The 13,699-nt window shown below is 38.1% G+C and overlaps 1 protein-coding gene across 2 annotated transcripts; it reads right to left on the bottom strand.

Annotated features, from left to right (window-relative positions):
* Window positions 1-3,144: 3,144 nt before the first annotated feature.
* Window positions 3,145-12,048, bottom strand: FKBP7 (FKBP prolyl isomerase 7). 2 transcript variants are annotated; one of them, XM_067741419.1, is made up of 4 exons: window positions 11,723-12,048; window positions 10,511-10,662; window positions 5,661-5,791; window positions 3,145-3,481 (listed from the first exon to the last, which is right to left on the bottom strand). In XM_067741419.1, exons 1-4 carry the CDS (start codon window positions 11,971-11,973, stop codon window positions 3,320-3,322), a joined length of 696 nt encoding a protein of 231 aa, XP_067597520.1. In that variant the 5' UTR covers window positions 11,974-12,048; the 3' UTR covers window positions 3,145-3,319. The 2 variants fall into 2 exon arrangements, with proteins under 2 accessions (XP_067597520.1, XP_067597519.1); XM_067741418.1 differs by having other exon boundaries at window positions 5,661-5,794; window positions 11,723-12,046.
* Window positions 12,049-13,699: the final 1,651 nt, after the last annotated feature.

Raw genomic sequence — 13,699 nt, 5'->3', positions numbered from 1 at the left:
ACATAGAAATTTTCTAGATATCAATTTTATTTTTAGTTGGCTTTTAATTCAAGATCTAAGAATGACAAGAGTACACAAGTGGCAACTTTATGGTGCTTTAACTGTTGCCCTAGGTCTGGTAAAATGAGAAAAATGTGTTAATAATTTAATGTAATCCTAAATGTTTAATTGTGGAATCAAATTAAAAGCACACTGAGCTCAGTGTGGGGTTTTGTGTACACAATTAAAGATGACTGATAGTGGTAATGGGCTGCCATTTTGTGATGTACACATATATGTGCTCGCCAGCTTTGTCTCACTACAGTCATTTTAAAGTTAAGGCAGCTGGGACATGTTTATTTCTTTTCTCCTTTGAAAATGTCTAAAACATTTAACGTATTTAGTTCTGTGAGACCTTTTGCATCTACTCTGTAAGACATCTGAAATTTTTTTATACACAAGCAACCTAAATTATTTACTATACACCATTTTAAAATTATTACAAAAATACTATGTTAAAGTTCCAGAAATCAAATAGTACAGCAGTCACTACTAGGCATATGCCTATGAAGTCATTAGGCAATTACGTAAATACGAAATAGTTGTATACTATATGTATGTGGAAGGATTAATATTTTATCTTTTAAACTATTTAAATGTGATTAGAATTTGAGTAAATCTCCGTGTTCATTTACCATCATCTATAATTTTTTTTTTTTTTCGGTACGTGGGCCTCTCACTGTTGTGGCCTCTCCCGTTACGGAGCACAGGCTCCGGACACGCAGGCTCAGCGGCCATGGCTCACGGGCCCAGCCGCTCCGCGGCATGTGGGATCTTCCCGGACCGGGGCACGAACCCGTGTCCCCTGCATCGGCAGGCGGACTCTCAACCACTGCGCCACCAGGGAAGCCCTATAATTTTTTAAAACATAAGTTTAGGGACTTCCCTGGTGGTGCAGTGGTTAAGAATCCACCTGCCAATGCAGGGGACGCGGGTTCGAGCCCTGGTCTGGGAAGCTCCCACATGCCGCGTAGCAACTAAGCCCGTGCGCTACAACTACTGAGCCTGCACTCTAGGGGCTGCGAGCCACAACTACTGAGCCCGCGTGCCACAACTACTGAAGCCCACACGCCTAGAGCCTGTGCTCTGCAACAGGAGAAGCCACTGCAATGCAAAGCCTGCACACCTCAAGGAAGAGTAGCCCCCGCACACCGCAAGTAGAGAAAGCCCGAGTGCAGCAACGAAGACCCAACGCAGCCAAAAATAAATAAATAAAAGTGATTCAATCCATTTAGTGTTTTAAAAAAAAACCACCATGAGATAGCACTAGGTATACTTGAAGTATTCAAAATCTTCAAATTGCTAATAGTAAGCTTTGGTGAGGATGAAAAGCAACTGAAACTCTCATACTAGTTGAAAAACAAATTGGTACGATTACTTTGGTAAACAGTTTGGCATTATCTGTGACAAAAAGTCTCTCCTTGATCAAACTTGTCGGGCTCTTCTGAGCCCTCTGCTTGATTAGGCCCAATAGCGCCCCCTCACCACAACTAGAGAAAGCCTGTGCGCAGAAACGAAGATTCAATGCAGCCAAAAATAAATAAATAAAAAACAAACATAAGTTTAAAAGCACTTGGTATGAAAACAATGGGACAGAAAGGTTAGAATTAGAAAGTTGGTATCATAGGATAATTTCCATTTATAGCCTTCACGGTATTTTTGTTTTGGGCCGAGTATATTATAATTAAGGTGCAAATATGAGTATACTGATCAAAAAAACTTCTAGTGACTTTTATTAATATGGATATAGAGAATGGGGGCAGTTTCCAAACCAAAACATAATATTGTATTAGCAACTTAGTTTACTTGAACGGAGCGGGTTTTTCTGAGGGAAGTAAAGGGATGAAAGTTGATGATTAAGTGAGGAGGAGTTATAAAATTGGGTATAGGAATGAAGAAATACAGGGGGGAAAGAAAAGATAGTAAAGGTTTTTATTTTACAAAGTGTCTAACTGTGCTATGCATATGTAATATCCACTAATCTAGTGGTTTTTGTGTTGCCCTTATACTTTTAAATTATAGGATTTCTAGCAGTATATTTAAAGAGGTTAAAAGATGAACAGTGAACAATGGTTTGGAAAGAGCAAGTTTCAGAAAATGGAAAAGACTTTGTTTTGAACTCAGTTGGTTTTGAATAGAGCTATTTACTGCCTAACCACACTTTCTACATACACAGTAAGTAAATCTTACATGTTCCAATAAATATGTATCCTTTCTTGGGTACCAACATGATTTTCTACAGCATCTCTTACCTCTTATTCTCAACATGTTGGACCACAATGATTTGACCATGACACAAAATCGCCATGGCACTTTACATCCTCATCTGCATCCTCATTTGATATCCTCATGTGTAAAATAAGTTCTACACATTTATCAAAAACTTGATGGCATACCAGTTTGTAATGCTCGTTCATGGTTAATAACAAGAACATTGTGAGAAGTGACATAGGATAGAGATACCTAGAGAAAGGGAGACTAAGAAATAGCGTAGCATCAATTTAAAACTATCAAGACAAAAAGTTAGGGATGGTAGATATAAAGGCCTACAAGAAGGAAGAGGCATATAATGATGTCTGAGGGAATGCAAGAGTCAGAGCAGTACAGACTTTATGATGCCTGCTCTAAGATAGAGGCACAAAGCCTTTGGTCTGATGAAATGTCTTTCAAACATTAGTCATTGGAACAAATACCTAAGGCCAGAACCTTGCACCAAAAAGTACAGAGACTGTGTTGAGGCTCTCTGACAGAGTTATACAACTAATACTTCCCTGCATGTATACTAAAGGAAGATTCCTCGGTCCTATGATTTTTATATCCTACTATCCATAATGCTGTGAAATGTATAAACAAATGAAATGTTAATTCCTGGGTCCCTATTAAATATTTTAAAAATATGGGGCACTTTAAATATTAAAAATTGGATATTTACATAACTGTACATGCTGTTAAGGTTAGAGTTGGGAAGAGCTTGTGGATTTTGACATAGATGTCCTCCTATAACCTGAAGGGGAAAAGCTGCCCACTAGGATGCAGAGGTCGATTTTATGGTGGTGCAATTCATGTTAACAGAATAAAGCAAAAGGAAACACAATCACGCCTTACTTGAAAGTTAACTTTTGCAAAACAGCCTCACATTTATTATTCCAAAATTACATGTATTGAAGGGATCAAAATATGTTCATGGGGGAAAAATAGAGAATACAACTCAGAGAAAAGTGACTTTGTTTTACATATAAAGTACAGTAAATAGCTAAGAAAATTTAGAAATAAAAATATGCTATAGTTCATCATGTTGATAGACATTGTATTCCTTAGAAGAAATGAAGCCATCACCATCATGGTCGTTCTTCTTAAAAATATCTTCTAAAACTGCATTCTGATATGACTTGTCACGTGGCTTCTCATCTTTTTCAAATTCCTTTTTCAGGTAATGACTTATCTAGGCCAAAATAATATTTCTTTAATAAAAATATATCACAAGAAATTTCCAGCAACTTGGAGAAAATGTTTACATAAAGAAACTCATATCTAAGACTGCTTATAATAAGTGATACAAAAATTTAAAAAGCTATTTGAGGTTTAATTTTTTCAACCTTTGAAGCAATTTTCTGAAGAGAAACAGATCTTCAAACTAGTTTCCCCCGAGGTTATAGGTGGTTAGTGGTACATACTCAGATTAACATTTGAATTGAATTTTGTTGAAACTAAATGCTTTCCAATAATCTACACTATCCACATTACCAAAGGAAACTCCCTCTTAAGAATTTCCATTAGTGAATAAAATCCAAATTGGCATTTCTATAATCTCTAAAGTTATTGGGTTGGCCAAAAAGTTTCATTCGGGTTTTTCCAGCCTATGAAAAACCCGAATGAACTTTTTGGCCAACCCAATAATAAATATGTATAATGAATAAAAAAACCCAACTACAGGTTTTGAAATAAAATTTAATTTTCTTAATTTTTCTATGCTTCTATAGCTCTCCCCCAATCTACAAATTATGATCATCTCTCTAATGTCAAATAAGGAACAGGTATTCTGAAGTATTCCCTTTTCTCTATATGACATTTCTCTAAGCAAAGACACATTATAAGCACAGCCTAACATGGTAGCTACTAGCCATATATGTCCATTAAGCACTTGAAATGTGGTAGATCAAATTGAGACAAGCTACTGTAAGGGTAAAATACACAACAAATTTTGAAGATAATAAAAAATGTCATTGATAATTTTTATATTGGTTTCATGTTGAAATGGCAATATTTTAGATATATTGAGTTAATTAACATTAATTTCACTTGTTTCTTTTTACTTTTTAAAATGTGGCTACTAAAACATTTAAAATTATGTATGTAACTCAATTATATTTCTATTGGAAATTATGTATATTACATAAATAAATCATATATTAATACATATAATAACTAAAGAGAGTAAAGCACAACGTTTTGGAGATAGTGTTAAACAAGGCTGGGTATTTTATTTATTATCACTTTTTTTTTGCATTGAAGTATAGTTGATTTACAATGTTTCAGGTACACAGCAAAGTGATTCAGTTATACAAATATCTATATATCTATGATCTATTCTTTTTCAGATTCTTTTCCATTATAGGTTATTACAAGATACTGAATATAGTTCCCTGTGCTACAGGGACAACAGTAGGTCCTTGTTGTTTATTTTATATATAGTAGCGTGTATCTGTTAATCCCAAATTCCCAATTTATGCCTCCTCTCCTCCTTTCCCCCTTGGTAACCATAAGTTTGTTTTCTACGTCTGTGAGTCTATTTCTATTCTGTAAGTAAGTTCATTTTTGTATCATTTTTTTAGATTCTACATATAAATGATACCATATGATATTTGTCTTTCTCTTAGTTTACTTAGTATGATAATCTCTCTGTCCATCCATGTTGCTGCAAATGGCATTATTTCACTTTTTTTTAATGGCTGAGTAATATTCCTGTGTGTGTGTGTGTGTGTGTGTATACACACACACACACACACCTTCTTTATCCATTTGTCTGTCGATGGACATTTAGGTTGCTTCCATGTCTTGGCTATTGTAAATAGTGCTGCTATGAACATAGGGGTGCATGTATCTTTTTGAATTATAGTTTTGTCTGGATATATGCCCAGGAGTGGGATTGCTGGATCACATGACAACTCTATTTTTAGCTTTTTAAGGATGCAGAAGCTAGGTAACTGAACTCCAGGACCCTGTTTACCAACTTTCTGGACTACACAGTTCAAATTTTTCCTAGTTCTTTTAATAATCTCATGTAATCCTCACAATCCTATGAGGTGGGAATTGTTTGCCCAGTTACAAATTCCTACAGTGCTGCTTGAAAAGATCTTCTCCTGTAGGTTAGATGCCAGAAATGCCTCGTAGAGATTAGTTTGGTATTTTAATGACCCTCTTGCAGGGAGAAAGGAAATTAAACAGTCTTAGTTTCAAGTTTTACATTAAAAAAGTACATTTTCTTCTTGGAATTTAGTTTTTTTGTAACCAGCTCTATAAAAGCAAATTAATCAGTCCATACTAGGTAGAAGTAAAAATAATAGCTATAACACAGATGTGACAAAAAATGAGATTGTACATATGAAATCTGTTTGAATTACCTCAGTTTTAGAAAGTTGCCGGTCATTGTCCGCATCTATCTGTTTAAATGTTTCAATGCTTCGTGGTCCTTTGGTCACAGCATAGAGCTCAATCTCAAAAATCAACGTTGCATCAGGTGGAATCTTGCCTTCTGCTAAAGGTGTAAATTTTAACACTTTAACTTACATGAAGATAATGTTCAAATATTTATTTACAAATAGCCATTATAGCATTATGATTATATTATTTCATATTTATAAAAATTGCTTTCTAAATATTTCTTAGGAACACTTTTTCCATATGTCTTCAAACCAAGTCAGTTCTAAAGACCCAGGGGACCATTATTTCCTGATTAAATTGAAATAAATATAAATCATGTATTTTTAAAAATTAATGTATTTATTTTTGGCTGCGTTGGGTCTTCGTTACTGTGCGTGGACTTTCCCTAGTTGCGGCAAGCGGGGGCTACTCTTCATTGCAGTGCTCAGGCTTCTCATTGCGGTGGCTTCTCTTGTTGCAGAGCACGTGCTCTAGGCACGTGGGCTTCAGTAGTTGTGACACGTGGGCTCAGTAGTTGTGGCTCACGGGATCTAGAGCGCAGACTCAGTAGTTGTGGCGCATGGGCTTAGGTGCTCTGCGGCACGTGGGATCTTCCTGGACCAGGGCTCTAACCTGTCTCCCCTGCATTGGCAGGTGTATTCTTTTTTTTTTTTTTTTTTCGGTATGCGGGCCTCTCATTGTTGTGGCTGTTGTGGCCTCTCCCGTTGCGGAGCACAGGCTCCGGACGTGCAGGCTCAGCGGCCATGGCTCATGGGCCCAGCTGCTCCGCGGCATGTGGGATCTTCCTGGACCGGGGCACGAGCCCGTGTCCCCTGCATTGGCAGGCGGACTCTCAACCACTGAGCCACCAGGGAAGCCCTAAATCATGTAATTTTTATTAATATACCCCAACATTATACAGGAGAGAGCTAGTGCAGAGAAGAAATTCACAGGCAGAACAATTTCAAAGATAGGTATCTTTTAGAAAATGATTTTGTTCAGTTATTTGGAAGTATGAATAAAATATATGTATTAGTATACATGTCTTTCAAATTTTTATAGACAAACAATAGTGCAATGACAGAACAAACCAGTAACAATTTCATGAAGAAATTTATAATCACAAAAAAGCCTTCTAAGTATTAAGTTAAATAGCTCTCTTTAATAAAGTTAATCTATTAAGTGATGTCACAGATGACTTTAGCAATCTATGGGCTACTTCAGAAGGCCATTCATAAAAATGACCTGCAGAAATGACTTGCTAAGAGGCAGTGGGTGGCTTTTGTCACCAGTACATTATAGTTACTCAAATATTTGTTGAATGAATGGCCTCTATCACTTATTTAAAAAATGGCTAAGTTTGTTCTTTGAAGCAAACAGTAATTTTTTAAATGAAAAAGTGGAGAATTCTTGCTAAAGTATTTACATAGTCCAAAGAAAAAAGCTTGAAAGTTACAGCCAAAATAAGTGGATCAGCCATCTCCAAAGCCAGGACATAGAAAAATCTACCCACATATTACATGACTAATGTGACCATCCCAACCAACATACCACATATTACCTGACTTTATAGTAAAAGAGCTAGAGATTGATTGACTGATCATTTTTACAAAACCGATTCCTATTCTGTCCAGTTAAGACCTCTTTATGACAGAAAAATAACTTCTCCTGACAATAATTAAAAACAAATTCAAAACACAAATTCAAATTTCTTAAAAAATATTACAAGTCTAAGTTTCCCCAAAATTCTACTGTAAACATAGAATATATTGCCAGTTAAGTTTTATCTTACTAAAAAATTACAGTATAAAGAAGAGAAAAATATGCATTTGCTATAGAATTACTTGTATTTAGAGAAGCAGATCAAAGAATTAGAAGTTAATGTAAAGAATCTATACATACCACATGTACTGTTAATTAAAGCACTAACAAGTCACATGCATTTCAAGACATGCAGGGGTGCTCTGTGACATTAGGCAAAGATATTGCGCACAGGAAAAGACTTCTTCAAGTACTACCTAAAATAAAGTTATAGCTAATGTTAGGTCTTAATAACAACTTATTTAAAAAAGCTTATTCAATCAAGATATTGTTTGTTAAGCAGTTACTTATGGTATACACAGCAGCTTTTAAAATAATTGAATTCAAGCTATTAGTAAGCTATTATAAATAATGCAGGTAAACTAGCAGTTAACTACATTCCAAAGAACACACTTTTGTCGGGCCTCAGTTTCCTTACGTGTAAAATGTAGGTGTTGGTGATGTTACTAGTCAGATTCATTATTTTTATATATTTATTGAAGACACCTCAAATTGAATATGAACTAACTTCAAGTCAAATTTCTACATTTTTGTAGCAAGGGTCTGGCTTATTAATAGCTTAGGCAGACTGGGTAGTCATTTGTATCTAAGCATAAATTAGTTTACAAAAAGGATAAAACAAGTACTCATTTGTCACAGGGTAACAGGACCCAAGATGAGCACCTATTGATGAGAGATGTGGGTGCCCTGGTAGCAGGCAGAATGTGGAGGTATCTACAAGAGAGAAAGAGAAACTCTGAAAATGAGATTAAGGAGAATGAAAGGCAAACTCTGCCTATATCATTTTGCCTAGAATTGACCTCAACCTATGACAGCATTTTTAGGACAAGACTGCGTTCAATTTATCTTCAATTCTCTCTCCCTCTCCTAGGTTCCTTTACAACTAAAAATAGGATACACTAATTATGGTTCTGTGGGAGCTATTTTGATGGAACCAAATGATTGGCGAAAAGCTTTGAAAGTGAAGCTGTAGTTATTTGGAACTGTCTCTTTAGGAGCTTTAAATCTGATTGGATCTGACTTGTACCACTAACTTCCCTCCAATCCAATTTGGGGCAGTGATCCCCTACTTTTGCTGGAAAGAATAGGCGAGGGAACCATTCCGCCTAATGAGTAAACTAACAGCCTTAAAGAGGGTGTGCCATTTCAATGAAATATTGGGGAGTAAAGACAACATTTCATTGTAGAAAATCTTTAATTGCTTTAATTATATACTAAATATTTCAAATACGTGGGGTTAAGAAGGGCTCTAAATAGAATGAGGAGGTAAAGATTCTTCCTTTGGGGAATTCCCTGATGGTCCAGTGGTTAGGACTCTGCACTTCCACTGCAGGGGGCATGGGTTCAAATCCCTGGTCGGGGAGCTAAGATCCCCGCAAGCCCTGGGGTGTGGCCAAAAGAAAAATCTTTATAGTCTTCACACAGCAATAGGAAGCAAGGACCCAACTGAGAATGCAATATAGAAACCGGCCCTCTGCCACACAGCCCATTTTCCCCTCTTAAAAATTTCTCTATTCTGCTCCACTTTTAACTTTAGTGATTTTAAAAAATTTAATTTTTGAAAAATTAATACATATCTTTCTCTGTCAGACTTATTTCACTTAGCATAATACCCTCTAGGTCCATCCATGTTGTTAGAAATGGCAAGATTTCATTCCTTTTCATGGCTGAGTAATATTCCAGTGGTGTGTGTGTGTGTGTGTGTGTGTGTGTGTGTGTGTGTGTGTGTGTGTGTGTGTGTGTGTGTGTGTGGTGTGTGTGTGTGTGTATACCACATCTTCTTTATCCATTCATCCATCGATGGACACTTAAGTTGCTTCCATATCTTGGCTATTGTAAATAATGCTGTAATGAACACTGGGGTGCATATATCTTTTCAAATTAGTGTTTTCATTTTCTTCAGAAAAATACCCAGGCGTGGAATTGCTGGATCATATAGTAGTTCTATTTTTAATTTTTTGAGAAACTTTTGTACTGTTTTCAGTTGTGGCTGTACCAATTAACATTCCCACCAATTGGGATGTTATATACAGCACAGGGGATATAGTCAATAATACTGTAATAATTCTGTATGGTGTGTAATCTATAAATATATCGAGTCACCATGTTTTATACCTAAAACTAATATAGTATTTTAAGTCAACTATACTTCAATAAAAAATTTAGTACATGCATACAGTAAAAAACTTAAATAGTATAATATATTACAGAATGAGAGGAAATCTCCTTACCCTTGACCCTCAGGCCTCCTTCCCAGGAACATTTAATATCATCAGATGGTGTATTTTTTAGATAGTCTATGTAGATACATGATACGTATGTGAAATTTTCCCTCTCACATGTAAGCTCTCATTGAGGTTAGGAAACTGTTTCTGCATTGTACACTGCTTTATGCTCAGTGCCTAGAATAGAGCCAGGCACTGATGCTCAATAAATATTTGTTGCAGGAATATATTCTATCCCATTTTATCTTTAACACATTAATACATATGGCTCTACTTCATTCTTTTTACTGGCTGCACAATAATCCACTGTATAGATATAGCATAACTTAGTTAACTAATTTCCTACTAAGGGATACTCGGGTAGTTTGCAGTCTTGCTACCCAAAAAAGTCTGCAATCCATGTTCTTTAAGATGTACCTTGGTACACATTCCTGGAAATTGAACTATGGGATCAGAGGATATGTACATTTTAAATTTTGATAGAAATTGCTAAAGAGGTCGAATGATTTACATTCCCAGCAATAATGCATGGGACTGCTGTTTTTTCCATACCTTTGCCAACTTTTATGTCTTTGCTAATCTGATGGGTGAAAATGGTATATCATTTTTGTTTTAATTTCTTTCTTTAATGATGACTGGACTTGATAGAGCTAAAGTTTATTGGACCCTATATTCTATATCTTATTTAACTTTGAGAGTCTGCTTTTGATTTTTTAACTATATACCCGAAGTCTATGACTTATTTTTAAATATAACTTAGAGATATACATATTAAAACACCTTACCATAGCCTTCCTTTCCATATGCAAATGAAGGGGGTATAATCAATTTTCGCTTCTCGCCAGGACACATATCCGTCATCCCAATGTCTAGGCCTTTTATGACTTGTCCAACACCAAGAACAAACCATTTGGGGTGGCCTTCATTTTGTGTCCGGCTATAATTAAAAACAACACCTAGGTAAGTTGATTTCAAGAAAAATAAAATCAAACTTTAAAATACAGCTGAGCATTTAGTTCCAATTTAAAATTGGAGTCCTCTCTAACCATCTCTTTTCCTATATTAAGATTCATTCTGAACCCCCTAGTGGGGTGTTTGGCTCAAACTTCCCTCATAATAGCCAGACAGAGGTATGATTTGCCCAAAGCTAGTCATTAGGAGTCATCTCATTTTCTTGTTTTGTCATCTTTACAAAAACTATTCAACAGTTAACTTTTTAATGGGTCTCCTGCCCCTAACTAGCTGCATGGATTGTCCAAATGACTTATTTACCATTCTGGGTTTGTTCTAAAAAATAATGGTACAGGTTTAGCCTCAAAAAGTCATTTGAACCATGATTAAAATTTGTATTTTTTCTTCTTATTAAATTTCTCTATTCTAGATGCAAAGAACTAACTTTCCCCAATTGTATTTTTATAGGGTAAGAGCACAGAAGGAGAAAAGACATTCTACCTCTGAGTAATAAACCATCAATTAAATCAGAGTAAGTAGTGGTGGGATGAGGGGGCAGGCAGGACACAGGGTCCGGAAGTCACCAGACAAAGTCATTGTAGTGGCTTCTTGATACAGCTGGAAAGTGGCCTCCAGCCAGTAAATATCGTGCTTCTGAAGGCCAGACAATATCTCCCAAACAACTCTACGTAGTCCTCAGTAAGGAGGCTCCAACCCACAGCAAAGGAAAAGTGTGAACATTCTTACAAACAGTACCTTGACTTACTTCTATAGGTACGAAGGGTAGTGGTGGTGGTCGGGGGAGTGTATGGATGTGTGTATTTTTAATAATTTCTTGGGTCAACATTTTCAGTAATTTAAAATAATATTCCATATAATAGGGAAATACTGTATCAAATCTGATTTCCCCCCTAGAAATAAAAGGCTGAACTCTCGCTGTTAAAAAACAAGAACAAATCAAACAACAAATCAGGTTTCTGGTTGGTGGAGGGAGGCTAGATTTAGTGCATCAACTGGACGCGGGAGCTGTTCGCATCATTTCCTACCTGCAGTAGAATTTCGAGCCGTCTTTAGCCAAGAAGCCGTCGTAATGGGCATTTAGCACGTCTCCCTTTTTGCTTGTGTTAGAACAGTTTTCTGGACGATGCAAAACTTCAATTTTCACTTCCTCTATGCTCTCCTCTGCCTTTTGTCCTTGAGCAGTAAAAATGCCCCACAGGTAAACGAAAATGATTAACCTAAATAAGAAATGCATGATTCCGAGAGTCGGCCCCAGATGACCACCGCGTTCCCTCATGCGTGTCACTGGCGCGGAGTGGCCGCGCCAGCAGCCTAGTTACGACGCGTGGCAGTCATTGTCCTACGTCATAAAAGGCCGGGGGCGGGGTGAAGCGTGGCCCCGCCCCCTTTCCCTGCGGCGCGCCCAGCAGCGGAATTTTTGCGCGTTGGCTGCTGGTTTCGTCCTGGTGGGACCCCTAGCTTTGGCTGGCTGTTTTCAGTCGCTAAGGCAACACTCCACACTTGCACCGCATCTTCTCGCTAAGTCCGCATAATTTACAAACAGTTTCCTCAGGGTTCGATAGTAACGTTCGCGTTACCTTTTGAAACTGGCAAAAGAGGAAATAAGACTGATGGGATGTCGTAGTCCGAGGATACGATTGTCATTTCTGGGCATGAAAGGCGTCTCCTCAGATCCCTAGAGAACTGGTGGGCATCGGGGGAGGCATTCTGCTTCTGCGGTGTCTTTGAAGCGCCTTCTCGGGGTCGAAGTCATGCATTAAGCGGTTCCAGGCTAAGCCACACACTAGTACACAGAGGTACCGCTGCTCCCCGAAGCGGGTTAACGGCTGTTCCCCAGAGCCGACTCCAGCGATTCGGGACCGGCTGCTGGTTTGCATTTCCTTCCCTCACCACTCGCTGTCGCCCTTGATTTGAGGGCTTCTAGGAGTGCGGGTAAAGCTCTTAACAGTTTTGCTTTTCTTACCAAGTCTGCGACATAGGTAATTATCCACATTCCACTGACGAGAAAACTAGGTAATTTGAGTATTGGGCATTCTGTTTCAATCTCACGGCTAATACGCGGCAGGGATTTGACCAAGTCCGACACAAAGCCAGCCTTATATCCTCACCCCCAACATTTTAGCATGAAGAACTTTACAACAAACAATAAATTTTACTACCCCATCACCGCGGCCTTATATCCACTACTTGGATCCTATCATTAACATTTAACTATACGTATTCGATTTATTAAATACATTTCCATCTGTCCATCTATCCGTCAATTCGCCGTATTTCCAAGCGAACACCCAAAGACTTTTACCCAAACCAGAAGGACCTCAGCGAAGGCCTGGATTAGGCTCTGGAAGGGGAGGTGTTATCCGCCTCAGTGATGCTAAAAGCCTAAAAGCCGCAGCACCGAGCCTGCTTATATCGGCTTTGCTTAAAGCTTGTGAAATTACAGAAATCTGAAAATTATTGTCAATTATACAAGGGGATGGTCATTTCCAAACAGGATTTTAAAAAATCATAAAGGCTAGAGAAAACTTCCATTTTTAAAATAAAGTCCAACGCTTGCTTCCGTGTTTTATATTCTAAATGAAGTTGTGGCTAAGATTCTTTGTCGGCGTGGTGGGACTCTCAATGTACACTGACTTCCTAGAAGATAATTTCTCGGACCCCCTGAATGGGAGAAGGATACGAAGGAAACATAAAGAGGAGGCTTTTTTTTTTTTTTTTGAAAAAACCACCAGAAAGACCTGAGACTCAGTTACAGGAAAACCTGAGAGGCCTACGAGCGCGACGTGGGTGGGGGAGGGGGGCGGCTAGTCCTAGGGTCGGCCCGGGGGCTGCGCACGTAGCCAGGTCCGAGTCCGCCGGTCCCGGGCCCTGAGGCTTAGGCCCCGGGGGTGCCGTCGGTCCGAAGCTCGGCGTTCTGGGTGAGAGCGGGAACCCAGGGCCGCCAGCCTAGGGCCTGTGGGAGGATGAGGAGGAGTCACGGCTCCGACCCGCCCTCCTCGCGC

The sequence above is a fragment of the Pseudorca crassidens genome, chromosome 6 (assembly GCF_039906515.1).
Source record: "Pseudorca crassidens isolate mPseCra1 chromosome 6, mPseCra1.hap1, whole genome shotgun sequence".
Lineage (NCBI taxonomy): Eukaryota > Metazoa > Chordata > Mammalia > Artiodactyla > Delphinidae > Pseudorca > Pseudorca crassidens.
This window is presented reverse-complemented; position numbering and strand designations above follow the sequence as displayed.